This window comes from Rhinatrema bivittatum, chromosome 7 (assembly GCF_901001135.1).
Source record: "Rhinatrema bivittatum chromosome 7, aRhiBiv1.1, whole genome shotgun sequence".
NCBI classification, from domain to species: domain Eukaryota; kingdom Metazoa; phylum Chordata; class Amphibia; order Gymnophiona; family Rhinatrematidae; genus Rhinatrema; species Rhinatrema bivittatum.
In genome coordinates this window covers 227522254-227538299 of record NC_042621.1, presented here as the reverse complement: position 1 = coordinate 227538299, position 16046 = coordinate 227522254, and the positions used below count along the sequence as shown (strand labels likewise).

General features: G+C 43.6%; 1 protein-coding gene across 1 annotated transcript in view; it reads left to right on the top strand.

Annotated features, from left to right (window-relative positions):
* Positions 1-16046, top strand: part of BTAF1 (B-TFIID TATA-box binding protein associated factor 1) — a 565336-nt gene that overhangs the window by 318017 nt on the left and 231273 nt on the right. The window contains exon 25 of the mRNA XM_029609940.1: positions 354-502. Within this exon, the coding sequence (XP_029465800.1) occupies positions 354-502 (149 nt within the window). The remainder of the gene's footprint in view (positions 1-353; positions 503-16046) is intronic.

Below are 16046 nucleotides of genomic sequence, written 5' to 3'. Positions count from 1 at the left end.
AATCACAATGCACCACAGTATACAGTAATTGCTTTTTTCTATATGACAACAGATACAGATAATGGTAGACCTGGTTTGATATGTGATATTACTTGAAAGCTTATGAAATTCAAGTTCACTATTATACACATGAGAAGGTGTAAATACTTGCCTGCTTGAACATATATTGAAACACTCGTGTCAGGAAGTCTTTACCTTTCATACTGTCTTGGGATATCGATGGAAATGAGTTTCAGAAAATTATCTACAACGGTCAGCTTCATTTGTACCACAGGTGCCATTTTCTTAACAGAAACTGCTCAAGGTAATTCCAGTATATATTTGTATATATATTCCTTAATTGCCCAACACAGGTGTAATGGAACAGCTAGATGTTGAAATCGTTCCATATATAGTTCTATTGGTGGTGCCAGTTTTAGGCAGAATGAGTGATCAGACTGACAGTGTACGCTTCATGGCTACTCAGTGTTTTGCCACATTAATACGACTAATGCCACTTGAGGTAAGTTGGAAATTCTATGTTTGGTATTAGAATTATGTTATTCTACGTTCCATTTCATATTTATACAAACATTTGGAGGACTCATTAAAGAGTTGGTCTTTGGAAGAAGTACAACTTAAATGGCAGTCGGAACTTAAACAGTCATTATCTATTGCAGCGCTTAAGGCTGCTTTTGTCATGACACGAAAAATTACATGCAATATGCTTCTACGTGAGACTCGATATAAAATCATCTATAGAATGTACATATCTCAACATCAAGCATACAGAGCAGGTTTTTCTAATTCAGATATATGTATCAAATGTGGAGGAGCTTCAGCACACTTGGGTCACTCTTTATGGAGCTGTCCAATAATTCAAATTTTTTGGAAGAAAGTTTACAGTTTTGCTAATATGGTTGTGGGATTTAAAATTCCTTTTTCATCTTTAGTGGCACTGTTTGGAATTATTCCAAAATCTTTCAAAGGAAATAAGAGCTCGATTCTTTGGATTATAAAGGTTTTTTTGTTGGCTTGTAAAGCTATATTGACAAATTGGATAACATCAGAAAATCCTTCTATAATATATTGGCATTCTTCTATAATAAATCTATTAACCATGGAAACTCTGACCAATACCACTCTGCCAATTAGAACTAGAAGAGCAATAAATGCAATTTGGCTACCCTTTATACTAACATTACCACATGACTCAAAAAGTCTTTTTCTTACTCGTATAGATATCTAACAGATGATTTTTAATATACTTTATTAAGGACTTGTTAAGATCTTTAATGTATTTTTATTTAAGAACTCCATTGGTGTAGGGAGGGAGGGAGGAATATAATGGAGTGGTGGTTTTGGGTTTTGGAGGGAGGAATAGAATGTAGGGGTGGTTTGGGGTTTTGAGAGAAGGGATGGGAGTTAAATGGACTAGGAAGAGAAAAATGAACATAAGAGTTTTACAAAAATATGCTGTATGTAATCAGATATATATATATTGTAATGTTCATTATTGTATGTTTTTTTAAAAAATAAAAACAGATTTATCATAAAATTAAGGTTGCAAGATACATTTATTATGACCTATGTTTTATCAGTACTCTGGCAAACCATTTCACTAGCAACTAAGGAGAACCAATATGTCATTAATATTTGTCAGAGGATAATCAAGATGTTAATCTTCACAGGTAAGTGATGTCTGACTGTACTCTGGTCAGAAGCTTTGACTTCACAGCTTCTAGAGCTTTCAGAAGTTCTTTGAGCATGTGCAAGATTGTCCCATGTCATGGACATCATATGGGGACTCTAACATGTTTTCCACAGAGCTGATCGGTTCACTTCCCTGAGGTAAAATTTTCACTTACCTTGAAAACATCTTTTTTTCCATGTGGGATCCTCTATTTGGAAGTTCTCCTCCCTCTTACCTCATGAGCTAGGTTTTTCAGTCTTAAGTTTTCTCTTTTTTTTTGCAGTGCATTGGGGCAGGTATTGGTGCATTGGTCAGATCATTTAGTTTAAAAATAGGCATTTGATTTTGTACTGGCTATTTTTCATCCACTGTCCTCCAAACTGAGGGAAACCAGTCGCTTCTCCATGTGCAGCTGCATCATGTCAGACACATGATGTGTGCTGTGTCTTTGACATAACCGTGCTGTTTCCTGATGCTCCACATATGGGAAGATAAACTCCCAGAGGCCATCTAAGTCTTAGAGCTCATGGAAAAACTCTGAGTTGGATAAGTCCAAGTTAACGGCATCAAGGGACCTAGGAACTTCACTGGACATTTGTAGTGCATTGACATTAAGCACTGATTAGAGGCCAGAGAGTTTATGGTTTTATTAAAATGTGTATACTGCAGCACAATAAATTTCATAGCAGTTTACAATAAAAATGTACATAAAACAAGAACCCACAATCAAAATAACATTTGAAGCACAAAATCAACAATCTAGATACAAGATAGCTTTTCTAGATTTATATTTTATTCTTTCTTGTTTTTAAAGCCCTCTTAAGGACTTGACACAAGGTTCTGGCCTAATCTCATATGGGAAGTAGTTCCATAAAATAGGGCCTGCAACAGAAAAAATCCTATCACGTGTGATATTAAAATAGGCGAGCTTTACTGTTGAAACTTCAAGGAAATTCTTCTGAGCAGATCTCAAGGCATGTGGTGGCCTGTAAATTTTTAAGATAAAGCTCACCCAGCTGAGATAGATATTGAAAAGCTTGAAGATGATGACTACCAATTTATACATAATTTTCCACTTGATGGGACACGAATGTAGATCAGCTAGAATAGGAGATATGTAGCTGTTAAACTTGGCACCAGACAGAACATGCTCAGCAATGCTCTGAGCTAACTAATGGTCTCAAAGCAGGGTTAGGGAGTCCAACATATAAAGCATTGCAGTAGTCAGTTACTAAGAACAAGTGCCTGGAGCATTGTACAAAAATTATTAGGAGCAAGCAGAGGAAGAATTTCCTTACAAGATGTAATTTGCAAAAGGAACTTTTTTTTTTTTTTTAAATCTTTATACATTCTTAACAATAATTACAAAGAATACACTTTGTACAGAAATACAGAAAGAAAAAAAATGAATTAAATTGTAAGGTACAAAGAAAAACTATACTAATGATGAGTTTTATCCACCATTAAGGAAACAAAGGGGACAGGAAAAAAACAGAAAAAATGAATAATCAATATAAGGAAAGGGCATTATGTGACTACTGATTGCATCATTAAATCATATTAGATGTTTTCAAAGAGAACCTATGGGGCTAGAAGTTAAAGCTTTCCTAGGGTTAAAAACCTGAAGCTGTTCTGGAACAAAAACTTTCATTCCCTGTACGTACCAGGATCAGTCCAGACTGCTGGGTTATGCCTCCCCTCCAGCAGATGGAGTCAGAGAAAAGCTGAAAGGCACCCCCTAGATATTTATTTATTTAACAGTTTTTTATACCGACCTTCATAGTAAATAACCATATCGGATCTGTTTATTTATTTATTTATTTATTTATTATTTTTGTTATACCGAGTTTCATGACAGATATCACATCAACCCGGTTTACAATTAACAATGTGTGTAAAGCATAGCGTAACGTATATTCCCACTAAACTGTGAAACTTTAAATACAGTGTATCAATACCGTGTGTGAGAAAGTTACAATAAAACAGGGAAAATTAACTTGGAGCTGGAACAGGGGGAAAAATTGAACAATGCAATATATACATTTCTTCCAATTAATGAAATAGTATAGTAGAGTAAATAAATAAGCCTATGTGGATACATGTGATGGTACATAAATAAGAGACGGTAAAATAAGTGATCAAGGGAATAAATAAGACACAGTAGTGCATGGAAAGATATGATAATAAAATGAAACGGTAGTGAGTAACCAAGAGAATAAATAAATAAGACACAGTAGTGCAAGGTAATGATATGATAATACTCAGCAGGTAAAGACGATAGTCCTCAGCAGGTAAAGATGAGTATAAGTTTATGGTAGGTTAAATGTTTATGGTAGGTTAAATGTTTACATTTAACAAGGGTATAACTGGAGAAACAATTTAAGTAAACGATGGATCACAATAGGTAGGAATAAGTCAAAGTTACAATCAACAGGGAAATAGAACTTGGAAGCTTGCAACAAGCTGGAAAGAAGATAAAGGCCGGAATAAATATAAAGTGTTACCATAGAGTGTACGGGTTAAAAGCCTAAAAGGTGCTTTAACCTGGAGGTGTCAGAGTCCATTGTTCGTGAGTATAAATGCCAGACCGGGTAAGAGTGAAGAACAAATTAGTGATTGTCTGGTGGATCAGCGAAGGCTTGGTGAAAGAGCCAGGTTTTAAGTCTTTTTCTGAAAGTTAAAAGGCAAGGCTCCAATCTGAGATTTGATGGGATGCTGTTCCAGACAGATGGGCCTGCTATCGAAAAAGCTCTGTCTTTGGTCGTAGAGAGGCGTGAGGCTTTTGTGGGGGGAAATTTCAGAGTGCCTTTGTGAATATCTCTAGTTGGTCTGTTAGAGGAGTGGAGTTTGAATGGGATTTCCAAGTCGAGTTGAAGTTGATGATGGATGGTTTTGTGAATTATGGTGATTGATTTGTATAGAATTCTGAAGTTCACTGGTAACCAATGTAGGTTCTTGAGGATGGGTGAGATGTGTTCGCCGTGGCTGGTACTGGTCAGCAATCTCGCTGCCGCATTTTGTATCATCTGCAGTGGTTTGGTAGTGGATTTGGGGAGGCCTAGGAAAAGAGCACTGCAGTAGTCTATTTTGGCGAACAGTAGCGCTTGGAGGACTGTCCTGAAGTCATGGAAGAATAAGAGTGGTTTAAGTCGTTTTAGCACCTGTAGTCTGTAGAAGCAGTCTTTGGAGGTTGTATTGACCATTTTCTTTAGGTTTAGTCTATTGTCTAGTATTACCCCAAGGTCTCTAACCTGCTTACAGGTAATGTGAGAATTGTGTGGTGATGGTGGGGAGATATTGTGTTCATTTGAGGAGATGTGGAGAAGCTCTGTCTTAGAGGCGTTGAGTACTAAGTTTAAGCTGTTGAGTAGATTAGTGATAGATAGAAGGCAGTTATTCCAATGGGTGAGCGCTTTTGAGATTGATTCTGTAATGGGGATTAGAATCTGTACGTCGTCTACGTACAGATAATGAATTAGGTTGAGATCTGTTAACAGTTGGCAGAGGGGGAGGAGGTATATGTTAAAGAGGGTCGGAGATAAGGAGGATCCTTGTGGTACACCAAGAGTTGATTTTGTTAGGGGTGACTCTTTATTGTTGATTTTGACTTTAAAAGTCCTATTGCTGAGAAAGGACTTGAACCAGTTGTGGGCGGATCCGGAGATGCCGATATTTGCTAGGCGATCCAGCAGGATGGTATGGTTGACGGTGTCAAATGCCGCCGAGATGTCTAACAGGACTAATAAAAAGGAGTGTCCTTTGTCTAACCCCATAATAATATGGTCTGTAAGTGAAATGAGGAGGGTTTCCGTGTTGCGTGATTTGCGGAAACCATATTGCGAAGGGTATAGGATCTTGTGGTCTTCTAGATATTCAGAAAGCTGGGTGTTTACCAGTTTCTCCGTTAGTTTGGCAACGAATGGGAGGTTAGAGATGGGTCTGAAATTAGCTAGTACATTAGGGTCCAAATTGTGTTTCTTGAGGAGGGGCTTGAGTGAAGCGGTTTTTAGACTGTCTGGGTAGCTTCCTTGAGTTAGAAGGCTGTTTATGATACTGGTCAGAGGTCCTGAGATCGCGTTTGGGATGAGAAGCAGGAGTCTCGATGGGATATCAGCCGGATGGCTAGATGGTTTCTGTCTTTTTAGAAGGGATTAAATCTCTTTAGTGGAGATTGATTCGAAACTGTCAAATTTGGGTCTAGTAAGAGAATTGTGGTTCTCGCTTGACTTGAGAGGTGTTGTATTTGGAGGAAAGAAGGCGAGGGTATTTAAGATCTTCTGTTGAAAGAATGAAGCGAGCTCATTAGCCTTGGAAAGAGCTTGTTCGTCTGGAATAGGTAAGGGGGTAGATTTAGTGATTTGTGTTACGTAAGCGAATAGAGCCTGGGCATCATACTGGAAATGGTGTATTTTGTTTGCATAGTATTCCTTTTTTTTCTGTAGAATGGCGGTCCTGTAATGATGTAAGAATCCCTTGTAAGTTGAAAGGGTAGATGTGTTAGGGGTTTTGCGCCATCTATTTTCTTTATGGCGTAAGTCCTGTTTCATCTGTTTAAGTTCAGTGCTGAACCAGGGTTGATTTCCCTTTTTTGTTGGGTTGATTGATTTGGAGACTATTGGGCACCATTTGTTTGCGACTGCTTCTGTAATCTTTTGCCAGGAGGATAGGGCTGAGTCAGGGTTAGCTAGGTCTAAGTTAGAGAGTTCTTTGGAGAGCTGATCGCTGAGTATATCAGATGGACATGCTTTCCTGAATTGAATGGTAGAAAGGTGTGGAGAGGTGTGTGTCTGTTTGTGTGTGGAGAAGGAAGATTCAATCAGGAAATGATCTGACCAAGGGATTGGGGTACAGGTGGGTTCTATTGTGCAAGTGAAATTAGAGTTGATGAATATTAGATCCAGAGTGTGACCAGCTTTGTGTGGGGCTGTTGATGGTCTGAGTGAATCCCATAGCGCCGAGGGTGGTGAGGAGGGCGTCGCAGTTCGCAGAGCGAGGTGTTGCGTCTGTATGGAGGTTGAAATCCCCCATAATCATTGTTGGAAGGTCTGAGTTAATATGTTTCACAATGGATTCTATGAGGGGTGAGGGGTCCGTTTCTAGAACTCCTGGGGGAGCGTAGACTAATAGTATTTGTAGATGTTTTGACTTGACTAGACTGGTAGATATACCGGTGTGCCACCTGCGATCCCTCAGTATTTTCTCCGACTCCAGCAGATTGAGAGGCGTAACCTGCGGTCCTGATCCTCTACTTGGGTTATTGGTTTTCCAGGTTCAATTTTATATACCTTACCTGACTAGATCAACTAGTTTTCCCCTTTTTCAGTTTAAAAAAAAAAAAAAAAGTTTGGTGTTTTCTCATAGGCTTTTATGCGCAGCGAGAAGGCAGGAGGTGGCAGGCTTGGAAGGGCGTTGCCCTCTTATAACTTTCCCGGTGTTAGTGGTCCCTTTGGGCTTGGGGGAGAGATTACCGGTGGGCCGGTCACCCTCCCCCCACAGTACTAATTTTCTAGAGGTTTTTCCTCTGAAGGGGGCTGTTCAGCAGCGCGAGCTTGTTTAAAAAAAAAAAAAAAAAAAAAAAAAAAACGGAGAATTTTGTTTGGCGCACAAGCCACTTAAGGCCTGTTGGGGACAGGCAGTGCGCTTTTCCTTAAAGCCCCAGCCTGCCGCGGTTCAGCCCAGGGAAGCCGGAGGGGGTGGCTGGCTCACCCAGCGCGCGGCTGTGTGTGTAGACAAGCACTTACTTTTTTTTTGGCGCACTTTTTGCGCTCTGGCTGCGAGGCTCCTCGGATCGGCTCCCGATGCTGCGTTCTTCAGCCTGTAAGGCCTGCGGGGGGCGGGGGCACGACTCTCCCAAGAGGGTCTCTGCTCCCGCTGCCTTCCCGGGTGCGAGGGACCCTCTCGGGGGCCGAGCGCTGCCCGCAGCGTTTCTTCTGCGCGGCGAAGAGGAGTGCTCCGGGCGAGTTCTGCAGCCCCGCCTCCCTTAGAGAAAAGGAGGCGGCGGCCATCTTGGAAATGGAGCCGACAGAGGGAACAGCGTCAGAGGCAGAGGATTCTCCTCCATCCGCCCCGTCTGCCTTAAGCCAGCAAAGTTCGCTCGATTTGGACCCCTCTCGACACCCCCCCCCCCCCCACTCCCAAACCCGCGGGGAATACCCTCAAGAGGCCGGTCCCATTTTCTTCACAATTTGTGCTTTTAATGCACAAAGCTTTTTTGGAAGCAGAAGCGGGCTATGAGAGGGATACTCCTTCTCCTCCTAAGGTCCCTAGGACCTCTTCAGACCAGGGGAAGGTGGGACCTCGCGGCTCACGGCCTCAGGCGGGGCGCGGGCATTCCGGAATTCTCGGATTCCGCTCCGGCATCGCCGGGCGCGGACGCAGGGGGCGTCTCGGAAGGTCAGACCACTGTTGAGGGGATGATCCCCAGGTTTGCCGTTTGTTTGGCATGGAGGAGCTGCGTTTCTTGATCCCACAGGTGTTAAAGGAACTGGAGATATCGGTTCCACGCCAGGAAGCGGATACTTCCACGGGGGATGTGGCTCTGGCGGGGCTTTGAGACCCCCCGCCGACTTTTCCTTTTCATCCTAAGCTACAACAAATTTTCTCTAAGGAGTGGGACCTTCCGGAAGCTTCCTTGCGCTTTAGCAGGGCTATGGATAAGTTGTACCCTCTGCCGTCCGAGTCTTTGGAACTTCTCAAGACTCCCACGGTGGATTCGGCAGTTACGGCCATGATTAAGCATACTACCATCCCCGTGTCAGGGGGTATAGCGTTGAAGGATCTCCAGGACAGAAAGTTGGAGATCGTATTGAAGCGCATTTTTGAGGTGGCAGCGTTGGGAGTCTGGGCCGCAGCCTGTAGTAGCATGGTACAACGGGCCACTCTTCGCTGGATTCAGCAACTGTTGACATCTCAAGATCTTCCGCCGGGCGAGGCAGAACAGGCCAACTGCGTTGAGGCTGCAGTCGCTTATACAGCAGATGCCCTATATGATCTGTTGCGGACTTCGGCTCACGTTATGTCTTCGCAGTATCCGCCAGGCGGTTGCTTAGGCTCCGTCGCTGGGCGGCAGATGCTTCTTCTAAGTCACGCCTGGGTTCTTTTCCATTCAAGGGAAAATTGTTGTTCGGAGAAGAGCTGGATCAGCTTATTAAGGACTTGGGAGACAACAAGGTTTATAAGTTGCCTGAAGACAGACCCCGGCAGTCTAGACCCTTTGGGAATACCAGAGGTCGATTCTGGGGGTAACGCAGGTCCCGTATGGGAAGGAGTGGCTCCCTTCCCCAGAGGCAGCAAGCGTCAAGGGCGCCGTCTTGGACTACTTCCTTTCGTAGTAGATGGCCCCAGCGCTCAGGATCTTCTCCGACCTTTACCTCCAACAAAACTACACAATGATGGTGCGCAGACCCATTCCCCCATTCCGTGCATCGGGGGTCGATTGGCCCTATTTCGGGAGGAATGGGTCAAGATAACTTCAGACCAGTGGGTCCTCGACGTGGTCATTCACGGTTATGAGTTGGATTTTGCTCGTCCGCTCCGGGATCTTTTTCTGACATCACCATGTGGTCCTCCGGAAAAACAGCGGGTGATTGCTCAAACATTGGACAGGTTGAGGACGCTGGGGGCGGTGATTCCTGTTCCGCCAGCCGAACGTCGCACGAACCGGTATTCCATCTACTTCGTGGTGCCCAAGAAGGAAGGCACATTCAGACCAATTTTGGATTTGAAGCGGGTCAACAAGGCCTTACGCGTTCCTCGTTTTCGTATGGAGACGCTACGATCTGTTATTGCGGCCGTCCACAAGGGAGAATTTTTGGCTTCTTTGGACTTAACCGAGGCGTACCTCCATATTGGAATCCGGGACCGTCACCAGAGATTCCTACGGTTCATGGTGTTAGGGAACCATTTCCAGTTCTGTGCCCTTCTGTTTGGGTTGGCGACGGCCCCAAGAGTCTTCACCAAGGTTCTGGTGGTTGTCGCAGCGTCGCTACGCAGACAAGGGATACTGGTGCATCCGTATCTCGACGATTGGCTCATCCGGGCAAAGTCGGAATCAGCGAGCGAGCGGTTCGGTTGGTGGTGCAACAACTGCAGGCGCTGGGTTGGGTAGTCAACTTCAAGAAAAGTCAGTTGAATCCGACTCAGCAATTGGAGTTTTTGGGAGCCCGATTCGACACGTCGGTAGGCAAAGGTGTTCCTGCCCCGCCAACGGATGCTCTGTCTCATGGCACAGGTGCAAAAACTGTTGGATCTCCCGTTCCCCACGGCCTGGGATTATTTGCAGGTCATTGGACATATGGCTTCTACTCTGGAGATGGTGCCGTGGGCTTTTGCGCATATGCGGCCTTTGCAAAGAGCCCTTCTCTCTCGTTGGGATCACAGGTCCGAGGATTACGACATGGTGTTACCATTACTGGAGCCGGCCCGGTCCAGTCTCCGCTGGTGGTTGAGCCTGGTACATCTTCTTCAAGGCGTGGACTTAGAACCTCCGCCTTGGATAGTCGTGACGACGGATGCCAGTCTCTCCGGCTGGGGGGCGGTATGTCACACCCGGGTGGTGCAAGGGATGTGGTCTCCGCATCAGTCCAAGTGGTCCAACTCCTGTCAATGGTACGCGGTCGAGCGGTGAGAGTTCTCTCAGACAATGCGACCGCGGTAGCATATATAAACAGACAAGGAGGAACAAGGAGTCGGTCGGTGGCTGCCGAAGCGTCCGTGTTGATGGCCTGGGCGGAACGTCATTTGGACCGCATCGCGGCCACCCATATTGCAGGGGTGGACAATGTGCAAGCAGATTACCTCAGTCAACAGTCCCTAGATCCGGGGGAGTGGGAGCTGTCGACAGAGGCGATGTCTCTTATAACTCGGCACTGGGGAGTGCCATGCGTGGACTTGATGGCAACTCCGCTGAACGCCAAGGCAGTGCGATTCTTCAGTCGAAGGCGGGAGCACGGCTCAGAGGGAGTAGATGCACTGGTTCTTCCGTGGCCTCCTCACATTCTTCTTTGTGTTCCCTCTGTGGCCCTTGGTGGGAAAGGTGTTACGGCGCATATAATCCCATCAGGGTCTGGTGATTCTCGTGGCTCCAGAGTGGCCGAGGCGTCCGTGGTTCGCGGATCTCATAAATCTGGCGGTGGACGGGCCACTGCGTCTAGGTCACCTTCCGCATCTCCTTCGCCAGGGTCCGGTATTTTTCGATCGTGCGGATCGCTTTTGTCTGGCAGCTTGGCTTATGAGCGGAGGCAGTTGAGGAAGAAAGGGTATTCCGAGGCGGTTAGTACTACGTTGCTTAGAGTGCGCAGATCCTCGACTTCTCTTACGTATGCTAGAGTGTGGAAGGTCTTTGACGGGTGGTGCGCTGACTTGAAGGTGGCGCTGCGACGAGGGTCTATCGGGCATATCCTTACCTTTTTACAGGCTGGCTTGAAAAAGGGTCTGGCCTACAGTTCTCTTCGGGTACACGTGGCGGCTCTGGGGTGCCTGAGAGGCCAGGTGGATGGTGTCTCTCTGGTGTGTCATCCAGATATTGCTCGGTTCTTGCACGGAGTTCGGAACTTACGTCCCCCGGTGAAGTTGCCCTGTCCTTCCTAGAGCTTAAATTTGGTCCTTCGTGGTCTTTGTGCTGCCCCCTTTGAGCCCGTTAGGCGGGCATCCTTGAAGGATTTGACTCTCAAAACAATTTTTCTAGTGCCCATTTCTTCAGCGCGTCGTGTTTCAGAGCTGCAGGCTCTTTCATGCAGGGAACCGTTTTTGCGTATTTCGGAGTCGGGTGTGTCCTTGCGCACGGTTCCATCCTTCTTGCCTAAGGTGTCCTCGTCCTTTCATGTTAATCAGACGGAATTGCCATCCTTTTCGGATGAGGAGCTACAGTCTTCGCAAGGTCGGGACTTGAGGCGTTTGGATGTTCGTCGTATTCTCCTGAGGTATTTGGAGGTGACTAATGAGTTTCGGAGATCGGATCACTTGTTTGTTTTGTGGAATGGTCCCAAGAAGGGCCTTCAGGCCTCCAAGACGACTGTTGCGCGATGGTTAAAAACCGCAATTGCGTCCACGTACATCGGTTGTGGTAAGTCGGTGCCCGATGGACTGAAGGCTCATTCTCTGCGTTCTCATGCTGCTTCATGGGCGGAGAGCCAATTGGTGTCTTGCCAGGAGATTTGCAGGGTGGCCACTTGGAAATCCTTGCATACATTTGCTAGGCATTATCGCTTGGATGTTCTTGGTCCATCGGCTGAGTCCTTTGGGAGCAGCGTGATTCGAGCGGGACTCTCCGGGTCCCACCCCGTTTGAGGCGGCTCAGGTACATCCCAGCAGTCTGGACTGATCCTGGTACGTACAGGGAAAGGAAAATTAGTTTCTTACCTGATAATTTTCGTTCCTGTAGTACCAAGGATCAGTCCAGACGCCCGCCCACGTTTATATCTTTGGAGAGCCCACTCGTGTTTCTTTTTAATAGTCTACTGTTGCTGCAGATGAAATGGTAAGTTGTTTCCGAGTTCTTTTTCTAGTTCAGTTTATAAGTTGACAAGTTTGTTCAGGTTCTTGATGGCCATTGCTACTTGATCTAGTCAGTCGTGGGACTAAAGAGGGTTGGTTTCCTTCTGCTTTGATATCAAATATACTGAGGGATCGCAGGTGGCACACCGGTATATCTAGGGGGTGCCTTTCAGCTTTTCTCTGACTCCATCTGCTGGAGGGGAGGCATAACCCAGCAGTCTGGACTGATCCTTGGTACTACAGGAACGAAAATTATCAGGTAAGAAACTAATTTTCCTTTAGTTAATTTAACAAAGTGTTTACAAGGAAACCTTAACATAAATGTAGTACCAAGTGCTAAAACATCTTTGCGAAGAGCTAAGATAGCTTTCCTCCTAGTCTGAGTAGCTCAGGGAAAAATCCTAACAGGTAAACCCATTAAAGAAATAGCAATATTCTTGCAGTTAGTTCTTTATTATGAAACTTAAATCAGACTCTGAAAAGGTGACTGCCAAGGTAAATCTTCCCACAACCTCAAGATTCGAAGTCTCTAGGAAAGCAGTTAAGTCCAATGCCTGTGATTGGGAGTTTCCAGATGAAATGAAGTAAACTTTATTTAAAGCAGGAATAGTCTCCTCAGGTATTTTCAAAGATTGAAGGAAATAACTACATATAGTCATCCTGGGGAACTCTCCCACAACCTTGGGGAAATTTGTGAATCTTAAATTAAGCTGTTGACTTACTTTCAAGAAATTCAATTCTTCGTTGAAGCCTATTCCTCTCTTGTGTAAAAGATGATTGAAGCTTTTCATTATTGGAAACCTTTTGTTTGAGAGAGGAGAATCTTATTGAAGATTGAGAAGTGTCCCAGGTAGAAATATGTTTCTAAACGAGAGGAGACAGTCTTAGAAGAACACACTGCACAGATCTGGCCAATGGACACAATCAAGTCCCATCAGGTTTCCATGGTGACAACTGCTAGCTTGGTACGGACTACAAATGCTGAAGCAACATTCAAAACCAGGCCAGACTCACCAACAGGGACCTCAGCCTCCAATGAAGACACAGGACCGGTTGAGAATTTCCTGAGAAGTCCCATCTTCAGCGGCAGCTTGAAGGATCCCGGAATCTCCCTCCGGGAGCAGCCAGTAACACGGCATTCTCACCCAATGCCACTTCCACATCCGGATCCTGAAGACTCTAAGCCGGCGGCAAACAGACATCGAGAGGGGTAAGAGAAAACTACTCCCCAGCCGGAGCAGACTTTCCTCCGACCGACCCAACAATGGGGAATTCATCCTCCTCAAAAGATGCAGCTGCCATAAAGTTGGAAATCAAACGCTGCCCAGAAGGCAAAGAAGGCTCCAAAGGGTAAGCCCAAGCTTTGTCTTTGCGTTTTGGAGGCTTAGTAAGTTTAATAACAGCAAAATACAAAAAGTAATTCCGGGCTGTGTGTTCGTGGTGAGTCACGCCGCTATCTTGTCCCCATCTAAAAGGAACTTTTTAACAACTGAGTTAATATGGGAATTGAAAGATTTGAATTCATGAGCACTCCAAGGTTATGCACTTGATTATTTATTTATTTATTTTTAATTTTTCTATAGCAAAGTTCCTGTAAGAATACAAATCACACCGGTTTACATAATAACAAAATTCGCTTAGGAGCATTACAAAGAAGGCATAAAAAATATGAAATGAATTATAACTTAACATATCATAAACTGTAACTTGTCCTATCATATCAATTAACTTCTCCTAAATATATGTCTTGATGGAAAGCTTTGGAGAGGTGGCTAAGATACATGGTGGGAGCGAATTTCGGTAGAAAGAGAATTTCGGTAGAAAAAGATTACTAATGGAATCTTGAAATTATTAAGTGATAAATGAGAAGGAAATGTGAATGATGGAAATTTTGGACAAGACCAATATTTTGGTCTTTTCCACATTGAGAAGGAGTTTATTATGAAATAACCATATGAACTTTAAACAGAGGGAGACTTGTTTGAAAGTATCAGACAATGAAAAATTGATCATTGGCGTAGATCCTGTAATTTACAGATGGTACTGAAAAGTTTACAGATGTGAGCAATATAAATATTAAAGTGACCAAGAATGCAGAACCCTGGGGTACCTGTGTTGTAATTGATTGATTTCATTGAGGAACATGCATTTCGCAAACATATGTAGTGCATTATGTAATGTAAAAAAGATATAAACCATTGGAGGACAATGTTAGAGATACCAAGGGATTCTACAGAGTGATACGATGATAGTGAAGACAGCTGAGATGTCAAGAAAAATCAACATATTCGGAGCCTCCATAAAATCCTCAAACAGTATCCATACTAGACAGCAATTAAATCTCTGTACTATGTTGCTTGCAAAACCCAAATTGAAATTTATCAATGTATGCATGAGCCTCAGTGTAATCAGAAAGTTGGGAAATGTACAATCGATTCAATGAATTTGAAAGAAATGGCAAAGATGAGATTGGTCTAAAGTTGGCTAGAATTGTAGGATCAAGGGGTAGGTTTCTTTAAAATTGGCTGCACTATGGCTTTTTTTTTTTTTTTTTTTAAGGAGGCAGGAGGACATCACTTTCTAAGGACAAGTGGTTAACAATGTCTGCCAACAAATCACCATGATCCTTGATCAGTGCTTTCAGAAGTAAACTAGAACATCTCCAGTTTCTTCCACCCAATGAAAAAAAAAGGGTTCTGCTTCATTGGTATCTGCACCAATGAACACCAATGTGTTAAGTATTAAGTGAAGGCGGAAAAGCGCCATCATTGGTCCCAGGTGATACACTCTGTTAAGTACAGGGAGAATTTAGCAGGAAGCCATAAGTCCTCTCAAGCATCCCTGCAGAGAAGGCCACTCGCCATGGGGGAATGTGACAGACTCCAAGGGCCCAAGTCGTAGCCTTGGATACACCTCAGGTGACCCAGGAAAATGTTTCTCCTCCTGCCTCCCACCCTGTATTGGCATCAGCAATTTTTGAGGAACTGAACAAGAGAATCCAGAAGGTGTTGAAACATCAACCTCCTCACTTTTTTACATCAACATAGATGCAAATGGACATCCAACCTTGAATATTCATTTCATTAAATATTTCACATTGCAGTAGTTTAATATGAATGTTAATGCTATGTCAAATCATAGTAAGCCATCAAATACTTGATTGTATGAAAAGCTCTATGCAGGGATTGTGCTTTTCCTTTATAATTGTATTACTTTTTGAGATTATATTTGGAATATGATGTACAATTTTGATCTCCCTATTTTGGTGAAGTAGTATATATAAAAAACAAACTTAGCTGTTATTTTTATTTAATTAAAAGAATGAAACCTTTCTTACAAGGAAAGATTCTGACAGCTAGTTAGTTTTCTTTTTTACAGGTTAAGATTAAGATGCATTCAGATTGCTGTTTTGTACCAGTGACACTCGACCTTTCATGACTACTATACCCCTTCCCAAAAGTTTGTTGCCTTTTGTACCCCCATCTAGTAAAAAATTCAGAATTCTCAGGAATGACTATATTTACATTTCCGTTGGATACTTGGGCCTAAATAATACACACATGCCAGACTGACACTGCTGAATTCAAACCAAATCGATCAGGAAATGACTTCAGCACAGTGGAGTTGGTGCAGAGTTAGCTGGAGGACACCCACTTTTGTAGGAACCAAACATTACATCAATGACTTTATGATCAGGATAATTAAAGGAATATTTAAAACATTTTAGCTATGTTATGATTGTGAATGTTCAGTTATCCACCAAGATCTCTGGGTTGGTGGAATATAAATTGCTTAGAATAAATAAATAAAAATCCAGGAAACACTAGACATTTGAAGTTAAAATGATCAGACACTTCAAAGACCTAGGTTTCTTATCACA